General features: G+C 44.6%; 1 protein-coding gene and 2 pseudogenes across 1 annotated transcript in view; 2 read left to right on the plus strand and 1 right to left on the minus strand.

Annotated features, from left to right (window-relative positions):
• MAN2A1 (mannosidase alpha class 2A member 1) overlaps positions 1 to 18,927 on the plus strand; it is a 309,002-nt gene that overhangs the window by 231,145 nt on the left and 58,930 nt on the right. Inside the window, exons 12-15 of the mRNA XM_063964104.1 lie at positions 7,873 to 7,940; positions 8,341 to 8,506; positions 10,434 to 10,667; positions 11,751 to 11,873. Coding sequence (XP_063820174.1) covers positions 7,873 to 7,940; positions 8,341 to 8,506; positions 10,434 to 10,667; positions 11,751 to 11,873 — 591 coding nt within the window. The remainder of the gene's footprint in view (positions 1 to 7,872; positions 7,941 to 8,340; positions 8,507 to 10,433; positions 10,668 to 11,750; positions 11,874 to 18,927) is intronic.
• On the minus strand, positions 2,098 to 2,215 carry LOC134945613 (5S ribosomal RNA; annotated as a pseudogene).
• On the plus strand, positions 3,087 to 3,204 carry LOC134945617 (5S ribosomal RNA; annotated as a pseudogene).

Consider the following 18,927-nt stretch of genomic DNA (forward strand, 5'->3'; position numbering starts at 1 on the left):
GGCACTGGGGGCATATATGTGTAACTGGCACTGGGGCATACAGTGTTCTCAAAAACGCACTATAGCGCGTATTTTACCCGATAACCGATGGTGGTGACCCGAAAATAAAAAAACACTGGGTCCATCAGGACACGCTCTGGCCAATCAGCAGCGCTGTCCTGTGCTGTCAATTAGCTTCCTTCTCCAACTGCAGAGGAAGGGGAGGAGACCATGGAGACTAGAGTGTGATCTCCTTCCCTCCCCTCACCCTCTGCACCGCACGGGAGCACGGCATCAGACAGAATAGGAGGGGACATTACCTGCTGCTGTCCGGGGCTGGCATGACACAGATCCGTGCGTGTCAGTCCTGCAGGATCTCGGCGGCTGCGCTGCTTTCCAGCATCTCCACGTCTTGTGGGAGCTGCAGGCGGCGAGAGGTGAGATGGCTGCGGCAGGGAAGGAGGCGAGGGGACGAAAAAACAAAAAAAAACTGAGGTTACCCCCCACTAGTTCCCCCCGTCTTTCCGGGAACGTGGTCATCTGGTGCACTGCGGTTGCCATGACAGTGTCATAGCAGCCGCGGGGAGAGGAAGGAGCCCGTTCCTCATGGTGTTGCAGCTCTCCCCGGCCTCCGGTGTACAATGGCGCGGGGGCACTTGATATGTCAGAATGATAGGCTTTCATTTCAAAACAGCCGCGTCAGGGTCGGAGATGGACTCACCAGCAAGTGAGTGACCCTGAGCTCTTTGCTCTATGAGGGGACGCTGCCTTCTGTCTATCTGCTAAGGAGAAGGTCCACGGGAGGGATAGCTATTAGGAGTTAGACTCGCTCCTTCATCCCCTCTACAGTGTCCACCCTCTAACCTGCCGCTCTATTCTAAACTGATCCCTCCTGTTCCTGCTCCTCCATCATGTCACCCCAATTCTAATTTGCCCCCCCTCCTTCCACTTAACCCTCCTTGTGCCCTCATTCTGGGTTGGGGCTGAAGTGCTGGCGGTCAGAATACTGACCGCTGCATCCCACTGTATAGAATACCTACCCCCCTCCTTTCCTGCAGCCTAAACCCCCCCTCCTCGCAGCCTATATCAAACCACCCTTTCCCACAACCTAAATCTAATTACGCCTGCCCAAATGAGATCGGGATGCCGGCGCCGACATTCTGACAAGTGATTCCAGTGTCGCAATATTGACAGCCGGCATCCCGACTGCCAGGATCTTGGATAGGGGGTTATTCCGACCTGATTGCACGCTAGCTATTTTTTTCAGCGCTGCGATCAGATAGTCGCCACCTATAGGGGAGTGTATTTTTGCTTTGCAAGCGTGCGATCGCATGTGCAGCCAAGCGGTACAAAAAAGTTTTGTCAGTTTCTGAGTTGCCCAGAACTTACTCAGCCGCTGCGATCACTTCAGACTGTCCGGAATTGACCAGGAAGGTTGATGATTCCGCACCAGTATTGCACAATTACATGTGTTTATCAGGACCAGTATACATTTGTACGGAGATAATCTCTTATTATTATCTGGTGGTGCACCCAGAGTCAGGAAAGGGCTAGAGCAAACGAAGAGTAAAGAAGACTCTTTTTTGGGTGCACTCTTATTAAGTATGTATTTATGAAATTTGTTAAAACATACAATTTTTATTATATTTAATTAAAATATTGTCCGTATCCACTCATATTGCATTTGTAGGAGGAACAAGTCAAAAAATGGGGTTATGTCCTGGTTTGATCTATCCCAATATAGACTGGCATGGGGGTGTAGATATATTAACCATACACCTGTTCTCATGCCATACCAGTACAAGCTGTGCTTGTTTTAATGGGACCAAAATAGGTCATGCAAAAATATGTATCAGTTACACCGGGATTATGTGTACCAAATAAACTATCTCGTCTAGTCTTAGCCACTTAAGCCCTCAATGGGTACTTGATAGGATAGAACTGAAAAGATTAGGTTCTATTAAGTCTCGCCTAAGAAGATGATGGTTAAGGAGACCAAAAATTGGTGATATACCGATGTTCTTGCCTGAATAGAATCAAGAAAATTGTATGAGATGGGAAGGAAGAAGTAGTGGTGATACTGCTGTTGGTATTCGAGTTTTGATTTGGAACAACCTCAGATTACTACACTGGGTATTCTTTGAGGGTCACCCCTCAAATACTGACCCAGCCCATCACCGTTTTGCTTCCAAGATCAGACGAGATTGGGCTCTAGCGGTGAGGTATGGTAGTAACCTATGAATGAGGAGTTCCACTCACCAATGAGAGTGCACCTATTTAATAGATTTAAGGAAGAAGTGTGGATCTGCTGTCCTGTTAGACCTGGGATTGCTCCCAGGAATCATGGATGAGAGTCCACGAAAATAGAAAAGGTATTGAATTCTTTATAAGAAATAAGAAAGTAACATAGTGCATAGATTCAGGCAATTTATAGACAAAATGTGCATGTAAAATTGCAGATAAGTTTGCACATCAGTATTATCTATGGTATATATTCACACTGAAAACCCAGCAAAAATGCCCTTTTCTGGGTGAGGATTTCATCCAAAACACTTTCATTTAAATATATAGGTAATATATCCAAGGGTGCTATCAAGTGAGGTCTCAGATACAATGTATCAAATATTGTCTGACGAGCAAAAAGAATAATATTATATCAGGTATAACATGTATGTATCAAGACTAGGGCTATCATCTTATATGCTATCAATTAGTTATAATAACTGATAAAAATAAAAATTATTATATTAGTATGAAAGGTGATACCAATTACTGCCCAGGTCCCTGGGTCAGTCAAGGGTGAGGATAATAAATAGAAAAGGGCATTTTTGCTGGGTTTTCAGTGTGAATATATACCATAGATAATACTGATGTGCAAACTTATCTGCAATTTTACATGCACATTTTGTCTATAAATTGCCTGAATCTATGCACTATGTTACTTTCTTATTTCTTATAAAGAATTCAATACCTTTTCTATTTTCGTGGACTCTCATCCATGATTCCTGGGAGCAATCCCAGGTCTAACAGGACAGCAGATCCACACTTCTTCCTTAAATCTATTAAATAGGGGCACTCTCATTGGTGAGTGGAACTCCTCATTCATAGGTTACTACCATACCTCACCGCTAGAGCCCAATCTCGTCTGATCTTGGAAGCAAAACGGTGATGGGCTGGGTCAGTATTTGAGGGGTGACCCTCAAAGAATACCCAGTGTAGTAATCTGAGGTTGTTCCAAATCAAAACTCGAATACCAACAGCAGTATCACCACTACTTCTTCCTTCCCATCTCATACAATTTTCTTGATTCTATTCAGGCAAGAACATCGGTATATCACCAATTTTTGGTCTCCTTAACCATCATCTTCTTAGGCGAGACTTAATAGAACCTAATCTTTTCAGTTCTATCCTATCAAGTACCCATTGAGGGCTTAAGTGGCTAAGACTAGACGAGATAGTTTATTTGGTACACATAATCCCGGTGTAACTGATACATATTTTTGCATGACCTATTTTGGTCCCATTAAAACAAGCACAGCTTGTACTGGTATGGCATGAGAACAGGTGTATGGTTAATATATCTACACCCCCATGCCAGTCTATATTGGGATAGATCAAACCAGGACATAACCCCATTTTTTGACTTGTTCCTCCTACAAATGCAATATGAGTGGATACGGACAATATTTTAATTAAATATAATAAAAATTGTATGTTTTAACAAATTTCATAAATACATACTTAATAAGAGTGCACCCAAAAAAGAGTCTTCTTTACTCTTCGTTTGCTCTGTCCGGAATTGACGTCAGACACCCGTCCTGCAAATGCTTGGACACGCCTGCGATTTTCCAAACATTCCCAGAAAATGGTCAGTTGCCACCCACAAACGCCTTCTTCCTGTCAATGTTCTTGCAATCGGCTGTGTGAAAGGATTCTTTGTTAAATCCATCGCTCAGTAACGATCCGCTTTGCACCCATACGACGCGCCTGGGCTTTGCGATGCGCAGTTCTGACCTGATCGCAGCGAAAAAAATCTAGCGTGCGATCAGGTCGGAAGGACCCCCATAGTGCAGTGATGTAGTTCAGCATATGGGGGGGATGTAGTGATATAGTGCAGCACATAGAGGGGAATGTAGTGTAGTCGTGATGTAGTGCAGTGTATGAGAGGATGCAGTGTGGCGTATAGGGTAATGTAGTGCAGTTAAGTAGTGTAATAATGTAGTGCAGAAATGTTGTGTAGTAATGTAGTGCAGCATATAGAGGTACATGATGTAGTGCAGGAAAGTAGTGTAGCATATAGGGGGACTGTAGTGCAGTGATGTATGCAGGGAGGAATGTAGCACAGCAATGTTGTGTAGTGGAGAACATGTTGCTGTGGATGCAGCATGTCCATTAGGCAATGGGTGCATTTAGGGCACACAAGGGGCATGTGGGGTGAACACGTCTGTGGAAACACGTCTGTGGAGTGAGCAAAGCCCCGGCACTCAGTGCAGCCAGGTCTTATTTTTCTTTAGTTTAGGTATGGGGAGGCGGGTCACCTGGGTGGTGTATATACTTTATGTGCAGTGTCGCTATAGATGGGGGCGTCTGATGAGCATTTTAGGGTTATGTAGAGTGATCTAATGCCAGGACACGTGGAGAGGCTGAGCTCTATTAACAGGGAATTTAGAGAGGTCTGATAGCCATTTAACAGATTTAGCAGAAATAATTTATGATGGGACCCAAAAACAATGAAGAGGGACCCAAAATTTTAAAAATGATGGGTCCTTGGGACCCACATAATTTTCATTCCAGCGCGATCACTGGGCATATATGTATATCTTGCACTGGGGACAGCATCTATGGGCTGCGATCACCTCTGCCTGATTGATAGGCAGAGGTGGTTGCGGGGCAGGAGAGGGCGTGCCAACGGCGTAAGAACACCATTGGCTGGGTGCGGTCCAGACAACACAGGTGTGTCTGGTCCGTTGCGGGGGCGGGCCGCGGCGGCTGTGTTGGAAGGGAGTTACTAGCCAGGTGCAAAATCATTACTGCTATGCGATGCGACAGATCGTAGATGTGCTAAATTTAGCACATCTACAATCAGATCTGAATTAGGCCCTTTAAAAGGCATATTGTGTGTAAGGGAGCTCTACAAGTATATGTATATATACATGTGTGTGTGTGTATATATATATATATATATATATATGCATGTGTATATATGTGTGTGTGTGTGTGTGTGTGTGTGTGTGTGTATATATATATATATATATGCACGTATGTTTGTGTGTGTGTGTATATATATATATATATATATATATATATATATGTGTGTGTGTGTGTGTGTGTGTGTGTGTGTGTGTGTATATATATATATATATATATATATATATATATATATTACACACACACACACACACACACACACACATAGGACAGTATATAAGCGTGCCACACACCTAGGTAAGCAAAATGACAGTACTGCGACAATGGCATAAAACAATGTAGTCAGTGGCGTAACTACTGCCCCCGCAGTCTCGCGGTGGCTTGGGGGCGAGGGGCTGCGGGGGCGCCACTGATTACAGCAGACTGACATGCGGACGAGCGCCCGCATGTCAGTCTGCTTTCTCCTTCCCGCCGCCGCTTGTTGGAGGGACACGGACGGCACAGCGTGTGCCTCTCCTGTGTCCCTCCTGCATCATCTCCGGCGGCCGCGGGTCTAATAGGGGGAAGTGCCGTCCGTGAGCTCTAATTGGCTCACGGACGGCACTTCCCCCTATTAGACCCGCGGCCGCCGGAGATGATGCAGCAGGAGGGACACAGGAGACGCTGTGCCCTCCGTGTCCCTCCAATAAGCGGCGACGGCGGCACTGGGGGGAATATCTGGCACTGGGGGGGGGGGATGTCTGGCACTGGGGCATATATGGCACTGGGGGGGAGATGTCTGGCACTGGGGGGGGGGGATGTCTGGCACTGGGGGGGATATCTGGCACTGGGGGGGGGGGATGTCTGGCACTAGGGGGGATATCTGGCACTGGGGCATATATGGCACTGGGGGGGGGATGTCTGGCACTGGGGGGGATATCTGGCACTGGGGGGGGGATGTCGCACTGGGGCATATATGGCACTGGGGGGGGATGTCTGGCACTGGGGGGGGATGTCTGGCACTAGGGGGGATATCTGGCACTGGGGGAATATCTGGCACTGGGGGCATATGTGGCACTGGGGGGGAATATATGGCACTGGCGGCATATCTGGCACGGGGGGAATATCTGTCACTGGGGGCATATGTGGCACTGGGGGGGAATATCTGGCACTGGGGGCATATGTGGCACTGGGGGGGGGGGGGGTATATGTGTACCTGGCAAATGGGGGGGGCTGTATTTGGCACCGGGGGCATGTGAGTACCTGGCACCGTGGGGGAATATCTGGCACTGGGGTCATATGTGGCACTGGGAGCACAGCCCTAGCAACACGGACTACCTCCTAGCAACGAGCATGACACCCAGTGCATGAAACACCTGACAACGAGCATGACACCCAGTGCATGAAACACCTGGCAACGAGCATGACACCCAGTGCATGAAACCCCTGACAACGAGAAGGTAATTGAAAAGTAATTAGAAGCCTTACTGTAGGACTTAATGTGTAATGGGCATTACGGTGTGTGGCATAATGTATCACGGACATTGCGGTGTGTGTCATAATGTGTCATAGGCATTACGGTGTATGGTATACTATATCGCGGGCATTGTGATATGTGGTATAATGTCTCAGGGTCATTGCAGTGTGTGGCATAATGTATCACGGACATTGCGGTGTGTGTCATAATGTGTCAGGCATTACGGTGTGTGGTATACTATATCACGGGCATTGTGGTATGTGGTATAATGTCTCAGGGTCATTGCAGTGTGGCATAATACATAACGGGCATTGCGGTGTGTGGCATAGGGTATAACGGGCAGGGCATTGCGGTATGTGTCACAGGCATTACGGTGTATGGTATACTATATCACGGGCATTGTGGTATAATGTCTCAAGGTCATTGCGGTGTGTGTCATAATGTGTCACAGGCATTGTATGTGCTATAATGTATCAGGGGCATTGCAGTGTATAGCATAATGTATAACGGGCATTGCGATTCCTGTCATAATGTGTCGGGGGCATTACGGTGTGTGGCATAATGTGTCACAGGCATTACGGTGTGTGGCATAATGTGTCACAGGCATTACGGTGTGTGGCATAATGTGTCGGGGGCATTATGGTGTGTGGCATAATGTGTCATGTGCATTATTGTGTGTGGAATAATGTCTAAGGGCCATTGCAGTATGTGGCATAATGTATACTGGGCATTACTATAAGGAGGAAAAATGACAAATAATGTAAGGGGCATGAATCAGGATTATTTTTCTTTCCTGTGGTGGCTAACGTCTGGGCGTGCAGGTTGCAAAACTGGGGTATAAGGTAGTCCTTTCCTGCAATACCACGCCCCTTTCTGAGAAACCACGCCCATCCCAACAAAACCACGCCCCTTTTTTTGCAGCGCGCGCCGAAGGCGCGCGCATATTTATCCCTTTCTTGCTCCCAATTATGCGGCGGGTGGGGGAAGGGGGGGGGGGGGGGGGTGCCAAAGAATTTTTTGGCTTGGGGGAGAAAAATTTCGAGTTACGCCACTGAATGTAGTGATGTTCTATACACTGTAATACAGCCGCGAATTGCTTAGGCCAAAGGATACTAAATGTTCTGTGAGACCAATTATGTCAATAAGTGTCTTTTCCATAGACGAGGATGAAATCTAGAGATCTTATATTGCTTGAAGTGGTTTGTGGTGCATGTTAATAGCAGTGCTATTGTGATTACTATTTTTATTTTTATACATTTAGCGTTTATTCCAATTATTGTATATTATAGGATGATGTGCAGAAAACGCAGGATGCATTACCCCAAAAGACTGTCATAAAAGTGACTGGGCAGCCAAGGTGAGTATATGACCAGGCCATGTTCTTCCTCTTCGTTAGACTAACAGCCCAGGTTCGCATATAAAGCTTTTTAGTTAATTACTGAAAAACCAAACATGTAAGCTGGTCAGAAGGAGCACCTTACATAATGTATATGAATAAATATCATAATTTTGATTGAGCTGAAAATCATTTGACATTTTATGAACTATTAGGTTATTTCTGTGTAATAAGTCACAGTAAAACGCCTTCAAATTTCCATGTTCTACCTTCCCTTCCTTCTAACACACTGTGGTAGTATCTCTAAATAAGAGTTCTTATCTACAAACCAGCCACTGATACATTATAAAGAGCTTTCTTCGTTGCACCTCTCTTGCTTTTACAGTCACTTCTAACTGTTACACTAATGTATTCCTTACAGGTCTCTTGTCCTTTTTAACCCCTTTGAACAAGAGCGTTTCTCTGTGGTGTCAGTCTACGTAGATTCAGCAAAATTAAAAGTTCTAAATGCTGCAGGAAAAGCCGTAAAAGCCCAAATTAGTGCTGTATGGGATGGAGCTACGGATATGTTCAGTGACACTTACCAGGTACAGTATGACATTTATTAATGTAGTTTAACCAGTAAGTTGCAAAGTAGTACAGGATTGATATCTGTGCAAAGTACTATATAATTAGTATACAGTATTTATTTGTTGTTAATGTGAAATGAGCATTCACCCTCCACTGTATGTCACATCATTTGTGCATGGAATGGGTTTTTTTTTTTAATACTTATTTATATTTTTAATAGACTTTCTGTAGTTTTTGGAGGGAACAAGGTCCAATACTTCTGCCGAGTATCCGGGCAAGTCCTTGTTTTTCCGATGTATGGGTCGGGGTATTGGGGAAGTCCAACTTTTTGGAAATTCTTGAGTCGCCAATTACATTAAAAAAAAATGGTTGTGATCAGTGAGTCGGGAATTTTTAGCATGCTGGATTATGCCTATTGCACTAACGGCTCACCGACAGTCAATGTCCGCGGCGGTTTTGATCATTGATCGGCATTGCCAGCTGATGTATGGCCCACATAAGCTGATGTGAAACACAAAATGACTATAAACATTGACATGTTTGTTTCTAATATTGTAAGCCTTTTTGTAAATTGAAACATACTTTTGTCTTCACTTGACAAAAACAAAAACCTTCCGTCACTGTGGCACAAAAATGGCGTGCTTCTGCTTCCTATGGACTAGCTAACATGGCTTCTTCTTTTTTTTAAATAAATGTGTAATGATCCCTATTGATGTTTAAACGCTCTTATTTATAAGTACCTTTCTACAATCTGTTATCATGTATTATCAGTGGTGTATTAATTCTTCCACTACACACGTTTCCCAAATGACCTCTGAAGAGATGAATACAGAAGTTGTGGTTCCAAAGTGATCAAGTCAGAACTTTTAGGTTATTAAAGACAAATAATCACAATTATTTTATACATTTGTCAGCATTACATATGTAGTTTATGGATATGTCTGAAGTCTGTTTAGGAAAAGGCTCCATTGGGGACCCGGGCTATGTGCAGCAGCACAGATCTCCACCCCAATGTGCAAGAGAGTAAAGAAGTAAAGAAGTCTGGTCAGTGACAAAAATGTCCTATCCTGATCTGTCTGGCTGAGGGGTGCAGATGGACTAAGGCAGTGGTTCTCAAACTTTTTTGTATCACAGCGCCCTAGTGTTTCAGATTTTTTTTTTTGCACGACACCCCTAGGACAAAAGTTTCTTACTGAGAAGTAAATTGTGTTTTATATGCCATCCTTAGGGTCAGTTGTGTGGTGAGGGACAATATTTGCTTCTGTGTGCACACATATTTTGTGATTAGCAGCCACCAGCATTGGTTTTGCCTGTTACTTTGACCTTAAATAATTTGAATTAGTCCTGGACCACCAACCCAGGGCATCCCTGCAAGTTCCCCGCAGCACCCCAGGGTGCCACGGCACACGGTTTGAGAACCACTGGACTAAGGAAATCCAAACATTTGTTACGTGTCCTACTCCTCCCTGGTCTGTATGACCAATCTGTTATGAGCAACGTATTACTAGTAATTGATGAACATTATGGTTGAATGAAATAATCAGATTCTTCATTCTTTGTGTAGATTTATGTAAATGTGAAATTTAAGTTACATTGAAACCTAGAATTTGCTGGCATATAAGTACCACTTGGCCCATCTAGTCTTCCCTAATCACACGCACATGGTAGAGTTAGTTTTTGCCAGCAGCCAAATAACCTACCAGTATAATTTTGGAGTGTGGGAGGAAACCAGAGCATGCGGAGGAAACCCATGCAAGCACGGGGAGAATATACAAACTCCACACAGTTAGAGCCATGGTGGGATTCAAACCCATGACATCAGTGCTGTGAGGCAGTAATGCTAACCATTACACCATCCATTGTTTATCTTTATTAATTCTACATGTAATAAATGCATTATATTTTCTAATTATCTCATGCTCTCGCCATGTTTGCCCCCACAAGGTTTCATTTTTGGCACATTTGCCCCCTCTTGGCCTAGCTGTCTACCAGATTGTGGAAGCTGAGAGCGCGAAAGTGGTGAAGGCTGAATATACCCTCTTTGTTAGAGAGAAAAGTAACAAAATCAGATCTGATGGACTCTTCCATGTCAATGAGCTGGACAACATTGTCAATGACTTAACCATTGAGAATACCTACCTGAAGCTGTGGTTTTCCCAGACATCGGGACTCCTGGAGGTAAGCCAAATACAAAATGGAAGGCATTTTAAAGAGTATGGTGGTTGGTTTAAGTCATTCTAGGAAAACTTTCAGCTCTACATAAGCAGCACAAACTGAAAATGTGTGCATATCATCATTGCAAAAGTTAATACCAAACCCACCATTCATTTTTGCTTCATCAAATTACACGTGTGTCATGTTACATTACAACTGTTCAGAAATTGTTAATTTTCAGTTCTTTTCCTTTTCATCTGTCTCTTTGCTGCTGGCATTGCATCCAAAAAAAAAGGAGAGATGCTCCCTATTGCTCTAGCCTCAGGTAGAGAAATTAAATGGTAGATACATAAATGGTAGATACTTGTACCTAGTTTTATAGTCCACTGTCAAATCGTTGTTTTGGAGATGACAATTTGTTTTGATGTGTGTGCGTGAAAAGACTGCTTCAATGGAACAACCTGGATGTTTAGATGTCTTCATGTAGATGTAGAGGTGCATTTCACCCATCAATCTTTCTACATCGGTATGGCAGGCACCTTGTCTGTTGGGGGACCCAGCTCCTGCCTGTTGCTTCACTACTCATGTCATAAGTGTCCCACTCACAGATGGCTCTGTTCTCACCTTACACAATCAAAGAAGTGGTCACTGCCTCCCTCAAAATCGGCACAATCCCTCTTCTGAAATACTCTGCTGTTGTTAACATTCTTTTAATCTGATTAGATGTTCTTCCCGCTCAAAAGTGTTGATATCAGTAAGAGACTGATTTAAATAAAAAGACAAAAAATAATGGGGCAGATGTAAAAACCTGGAGAAGGGATAAAGAAGTGATAAGCACAAGGTGATAATGCACAAGCCAGTCATTACTGATTTGAAAAATGAAAGGAGGTGATTGTCTGGTGTGTTATCACCTTGCACTTATCACCGCTTTATCACTTCTTTATCACTTCTCCAGGCTTAATACATCTACCCCAATATGTTCTGACCGTAGTGAAATACACCATTGAAATGCATATGCAAAGTATGATAAATATAATCGTAGCCTGCTACTCCAGATTTACTTATAATACACTGAATTCATTTGTTTTTGTTTATTTATTTTTTTAGCAAATGAAAGTAAAAGATGATGGAAAAACTCACAATGTGAAGGTGGAGTTTACTTGGTATGGCACTACAAACAGCAGAGATAAGAGTGGGGCCTACTTGTTCCTGCCTGACAGCGAAGCCAAGGTATATTGATGTGTGGAATTCGTTCTGACTTATTACATAGTTACATAATTGGTGAGGTTGAAAAAAGACAAATGTCCATCGAGTTCAACCTGTACCTGTATTGCCCCAGAGTTATTAAGGACGATTCTTCATTTACATATGTAGCTTATCCAGCCTGTAAGGAGTTGTGAGTTTCTCTGTATAGTTGTCAGAGGACTTTGGTGACAGCTTGGCATGACTGCAGAGTACATCTGCCCAAGCAAGAGAACAAGCTAAACAGATTCTTCCAGAACAGAGGCGGGCAACTCGTCCCTTGGCAAGACTTCACCTGCAGCCTCTAGCTGTGTGTCTCACTCTGGCATATTCTCTGCATTGTTATAAAGCATGGAGGAAAAATAAACAGAATCAACAGAATTCCACATCATGTGATCTCTGTACACTGCAGGGGAACCAAGCAGCATAGGGAGATATGCTGTTTGCTCCAGTAATTTCGGAGAGGTTGATTTCGCCACCCTGCCTATTCAATTGAGGCCCGTTTTTCACATGTTGTTTTTCTCTGACGTCCTAGTGGATGCTGGGGACTCCGTAAGGACCATGGGGAATAGACGGGCTCCGCAGGAGACTGGGCACACTATAAGAAAGATTTGGTACTACCTGGTGTGCACTGGCTCCTCCCTCTATGCCCCTCCTCCAGACCTCAGTTAGATTTCTGTGCCCGGCCGAGCTGGATGCACACTAGGGGCTTCCTGAGCTTCTAGAAAGAAAGTATATTTTAGTTTTTTTATTTTACAGTGAGACCTGCTGGCAACAGGCTCACTGCAACGAGGAACTAAGGGGAGAAGACGCGAACCTACCTGCTTGCAGCTAGCTTGGGCTTCTTAGGCTACTGGGACACCATTAGCTCCAGAGGGATCGACCGCAGGACCCGTCCTTGGTGTTCGTTCCCGGAGCCGCGCCGCCGTCCCCCTTACAGAGCCAGGAGCAAGAAGATGGTCCGGAAAATCGGCGGCAGAAGACTTCAGTCTTCACCAAGGTAGCGCACAGCACTGCAGCTGTGCGCCATTGCTCCTCATACACACTTCACACTCCGGTCACTGAGGGTGCAGGGCGCTGGGGGAGGGGGCGCCCTGAGCAGCAATAAAATCACCTTGGCTGGCAAAATAACCACAATATATAGCCCCAGAGGCTATATATGTGGTAATTACCCCTGCCAGAATACAGAAAAAAGCGGGAGAAAAGTCCGCCGAAAAAGGGGCGAGCCATCTCCCTCAGCACACTGGCGCCATTTCTCCCTCACAGTTCCGCTGGAAGGAAGCTCCCTGACTCTCCCCTGCAGTCTACACTACAGAAAAGGGTAAAAAAGAGAGGGGGGGCACAAATTTGAGGCGCAGTAAATATTATAGCAGCTATAGGGGACATAATTCAGTTAGTCCCTGCATTATATAGCGCTCTGGTGTGTGCTGGCATACTCTCTCTCTGTCTCCCAAAGGGCTTTTGTGGGGTCCTGTCTCCTTTAAGAGCATTCCCTGTGTGTGTGTGCGGTGTGTCGGTACGGCTGTGTCGACATGTTTGATGAGGAGACTTATGTGGAGGCGGAGCAGATGCCTATAAATGTGATGTCACCCCCTGCGGGGCAGACACCTGAGTGGATGGACTTATGGAAGGAATTACGTGCAAGTGTCGACTCCTTACATAAAAAATTAGACGACATGCCAAATGCGGGGCAGCCGGCTTCTCAGCTCGTGCCTGCCCAGGCAATTCAAAGCCCATCAGGGGCTCTAAAACGCCCACTACCTCAGATGGCAGACACAGATGTCGACACGGATACTGATACCAGTGTCGACGACGATGAGTCAAATTTAATGTCCACTAGGGCCATTCGTTGCATGATTGAGGCAATGAAAGAGGTTTTACACATTTCTGATATAAACCCAGGTACCTCAAAAAAGGGTATTATGTTTGGGGAGAAAAAACTACCAATAGTTTTTCCCCCATCTGAAGAATTAATGGTGTGTGAAGAAGCGTGGGCTTTCCCTGATAAAAAATTGGTGATTTCAAAAAAATTACTAATGGCGTTCCCTTTCTCGCCAGAGGATAGGTCACGTTGGGAAACTCCCCCTAGGGTGGATAAAGCGCTCACACGTTTGTCTAAAAAGGTGGCACTACCGTCTCCGGATACGGCTGCCCTAAAGGAACCTGCTGATAGAAAGCAGGAGGCTATCCTAAAGTCTATATATACACACACTGGTGTTATACTGAGACCAGCTATTGCTTCAGCGTGGATGTGCAGTGCTGCTGCTTGGTCAGATTCCCTGTCAGAAAATATTGACACCCTGGACAGGGACACTATATTGCTAACCGTAGAGCATATAAAAGACTCAGTCTTGTACATGAGAGATGCACAGAGGGAGATTTGCCGGCTGGCATCTAGAATAAGTGCATTGTCCATTTCTGCTAGGAGAGGCTTATGGACTCGGCAGTGGACAGGGGATGCAGATTCTAAAAGGCACATGGAAGTTTTGCCTTATAAGGGTGAGGAGTTATTCGGGGATGGTCTCTCAGACCTTGTTTCCACAGCAACAGCTGGGAAGTCAGCATTTTTGCCCCATGTCCCCTCACAGCCTAAGAAAGCGCCGTATTATCAGGTACAGTCCTTTCGACCCCAGAAAAACAGGCGGAGAAAAGGCGGGTCCTTTCTGTCTAGAGGCAGAGGAAGGGGAAAAAAGCTGCACCACGCAGCAGGTTCACAGGAACAAAAGTCCTCCCCCGCTTCTTCCAAATCCGCCGCATGACGGTGGGGCTCCACAGGCGGAGCCAGGTACGGTGGGGGGCCGCCTCAAAAATTTCAGCGATCAGTGGGTTCGCTCACGGGTGGATCCCTGGATCCTTCAAGTAGTATTCTCAGGGGTACAAGCTGGAATTCGAGGCGCCTCCCCCCGCCGTTTCCTCAAATCGGCCTTACCGACAACTCCCTCGGGCAGGGAGGCTGTACTAGAGGCAATTCACAAGCTGTATTCCCAGCAGGTGATAGTCAAAGTACCCCTACTTCAACAAGGACGGGGTTACTATTCCACACTGTTTGTGGTACCGAAACCGGACGGTTCGGTGAGACCCATTTTAAATTTGAAATCCTTGAACACATACATAAAAAGATTCAAGTTCAAGATGGAATCGCTCAGGGCGGTTATTGCAAGCCTGGACGAGGGGGATTACATGGTATCCCTGGACATCAAGGATGCTTACCTGCATGTCCCAATTTACCTTCCTCACCAGGAGTACCTCAGATTTGTGGTACAGGATTGCCATTACCAATTCCAGACACTACCGTTTGGACTGTCCACGGCACCGAGGGTTGTTTACCAAGGTAATGGCAGAAATGATGATACTCCTTCGAAAAAAGGGAGTTTTAATTACCCCGTACTTGGACGATCTCCTAATAAAGGCGAGGTCCAGGGAGCAGTTACTGGTCGGAGTAGCACTATCTCGGGAAGTGCTACAACAGCATGGCTGGATTCTAAACATTCCAAAGTCCCAACTGGTTCCTTCCACACGCTTACTGTTCCTGGGGATGATTCTGGACACAGAACAGAAAAAAGTGTTTCTCCCGCAGGAGAAAGCCAAGGAGCTGTCATCTCTAGTCAGAGACCTCCTAAAACCAAAACGGGTATCGGTGCATCACTGCACACGAGTCCTGGGAAAAATGGTGGCTTCGTACGAAGCAATTCCATTCGGCAGGTTCCATGCAAGGACCTTCCAGTGGGACCTCTTGGACAAGTGGTCGGGATCGCATCTTCAGATGCATCAACTGATAACCCTGTCTCCAAGGACCAGGGTGTCTCTACTGTGGTGGCTGCAGAGTGCTCATCTTCTAGAGGGCCGCAGATTCGGCATACAGGACTGGGTCCTGGTGACCACGGATGCCAGCCTTCGGGGCTGGGGCGCAGTCACACAGGGAAGAAATTTCCAGGGACTTTGGTCAAGTCAGGAGTCGTCCCTACACATAAACATTCTGGAACTGAGGGCCATTTACAATGCCCTAAGTCAGGCAAGGCCCCTGCTTCAAAACCAGCCGGTTCTGATCCAATCAGACAACATCACGGCAGTCGCCCATGTAAACCGACAGGGCGGCACAAGAAGCAGGGTGGCGATGGCAGAAGCCACAAGGATTCTCCGATGGGCGGAAAATCACGTAATAGCACTGTCAGCAGTGTTCATTCCGGGAGTGGACAACTGGGAAGCAGACTTCCTCAGCAGACACGACCTACACCCGGGAGAGTGGGGACTTCATCCAGAAGTCTTCCTACTGTTGGTAAACCGTTGGGAAAGGCCACAGGTGGACATGATGGCGTCCCGCCTCAACAAAAAGCTAAAGAGATATTGCGCCAGGTCAAGGGACTCTCAGGCGATAGCTGTGGACGCTCTAGTGACACCGTGGGTGTACCAGTCGGTTTATGTGTTCCCTCCTCTGCCTCTCATACCAAAGGTACTGAGAATAATAAGAAGGCGAGGAGTAAGAACGATACTCGTGGTTCCGGATTGGCCAAGAAGAGCTTGGTACCCGGAACTTCAAGAAATGTTATCAGAGGACCCATGGCCTCTACCGCTCAGACAGGATCTGCTACAGCAGGGGCCCTGTCTGTTCCAAGACTTACCGCGGCTGCGTTGGACGGCATGGCGGTTGAATTCCGGATTCTAAAGGAAAAGGGCATTCCGGAGGAAGTCATTCCTACGCTGATAAAAGCCAGGAAAGAAGTAACCGCAAACCATTATCACCGCATTTGGCGAAAATATGTTGCGTGGTGTGAGGCCAGGAGGGCCCCTACAGAGGAATTTCAGCTAGGTCGTTTTCTGCACTTCCTACAGTCAGGAGTGACTATGGGCCTAAAATTGGGATCCATTAAGGTCCAGATTTCGGCTCTGTCGATTTTCTTCCAGAAAGAACTGGCTTCACTGCCTGAAGTTCAGACTTTTGTAAAGGTAGTGCTTCATATTCAGCCCCCTTTTGTGCCTCCTGTAGCACCTTGGGATCTCAATGTGGTGTTGAATTTCCTAAAATCACATTGGTTTGAACCACTTAAAACCGTGGATCTGAAATATCTCACGTGGAAAGTGGTCATGTTATTGGCCTTGGCTTCGGCCAGGCGTGTGTCAGAATTGGCGGCTTTGTCATTATTGAAGTGTGGAATCTTATATAATATATATTTATTATATCATATATTGATTTATGCTTTATGTATCTTACATCTGCAAATATATTATAATAGGCTTACAAATTAGGTTGGCTCATAGCTAAAGGGGCAGAGATTAGCACTAGTCCAATCACACAGCAATGTACATTATATGAACATTCCTATACATATGCATGTGATTGGCTCATTTGGGTTTAGGAATTATATATCTACTTGTCCAAGAGATATGTCAAGGTAAAGTGTAATTATACTTTACAGAGATATATAATCCTGGCTCATTGACTATGTGGGTATGAATATAGCTACTGAAAACAATTACTGTCCAAGCAATACATCTGTGCACATGGTAAATATACTTTATGCAGGGATGTATCCTTCTGGCTCATTTGATATATCAATGCTCTATACCTTAGGGGTATAAATATATTGTCCAACTTTGCAGAGCCTTATATAATATATGCAGATTTGTATGATTTAGAGATTCCAAAAAATGAGTTTGAACCATGGAATAATAGCTCTATTTCAATAACACTTTATTCTAGGTATACAAAATACAAGATATGAAAAACACAATGATAATAAATCCTATAATTATTATTAACTGCAGTACATATTAAACAAACACAAACAATATTACAAACTTAAACAATTAACACACATACTGTACACTTGCAAGAATTATTGAGGGTTAAATGCATAGCTACCTTCTTCTGATGTCTTAGGATCCTTTCCTTGTCTCTTTCCCTCTGCACTAACTAAAGACTGCTCCAAACCCTGTCTTATATCCCAACTTTAACAATCCCAATTTACATATTCAAAGGTGTTGTAAAACATATCAGATAATTTGTTCAACAGTGACGAGCAGGGGGTGAATTCTGGAGTCATAGCGTCTGATATTTGTTTGTCTATCAAGGTTTTCCTTTGGTTATTTTGGAGTGTAAATACTGCTAGTGTTCATCAACATTTGAGACTTCGTTAATTCAATTGATCCTAGGAGTCATTGTCTCAAAGCAGAAGGCCGAATAACATACATTGCTCAGGATATGCAGATTCCTGATTGTAGTCTTAGGCACTTCCTTGCGCATGCCATTACCTGTGTGCCTTTGAAGTGACCTAAACCAAGTGGCTTGCTGATTTTATCTATCAGAATCAAATTATTCATTTGCTACAGACATATATCTGTATGCAGACATTGCATTACATTATTCCCTACTATGCCTATACACACAAAAGCATACACATATATACCATCTAACTAGATCGATACTTCCTATGCATGTTCACTATGGTTACATCGCCTATTTATAATGAATTATATTTTGATTCAGACAACATCCATTGCCCTAATATTATATTGAGTGCGGACAATTACCTATAAGGCAACAGTCGCCCCCTTGTGGCCATGAGAAATTATTTTGATTGGCCACACATTAAACTAGCGTAATTGCCTCCAAATACGTTTCAAAATATTCCTTCAAACATAACTTTCGTTGTAACCATAATATATACCATAAGTGTAATAATAATAACCATTGTGATTTTAAAAATCTATAAAAATTCTTAGCTTACCTAACCTTATTCTACTTTTTAACTAAAGCAGACAAGACTGAGGTTTTTATTCAGTATTCATGAGGAAAACTAATTTCTACAGACATTTGGAATACCATAGCCCAATTGTAGACCTTTTTTCTGTATCTGGATCAGTACGTTTGGACATTTTTGCTGTTCTTGGCTGTAGCAATTTATTGGGATAAGACTGTCATCTGCGTGATTTGCTTGCAATTGGAGACGCCTTGCGTTTGCATTATGGAGGCAGTTGAAGTAGAATTCTTCATAGCCGCTGCTCCTTTGCTTGCCATTTCGCTGTTTGAGGCAGAGGGCTTTGT

This window comes from Pseudophryne corroboree, chromosome 1 (assembly GCF_028390025.1).
Source record: "Pseudophryne corroboree isolate aPseCor3 chromosome 1, aPseCor3.hap2, whole genome shotgun sequence".
Lineage (NCBI taxonomy): Eukaryota > Metazoa > Chordata > Amphibia > Anura > Myobatrachidae > Pseudophryne > Pseudophryne corroboree.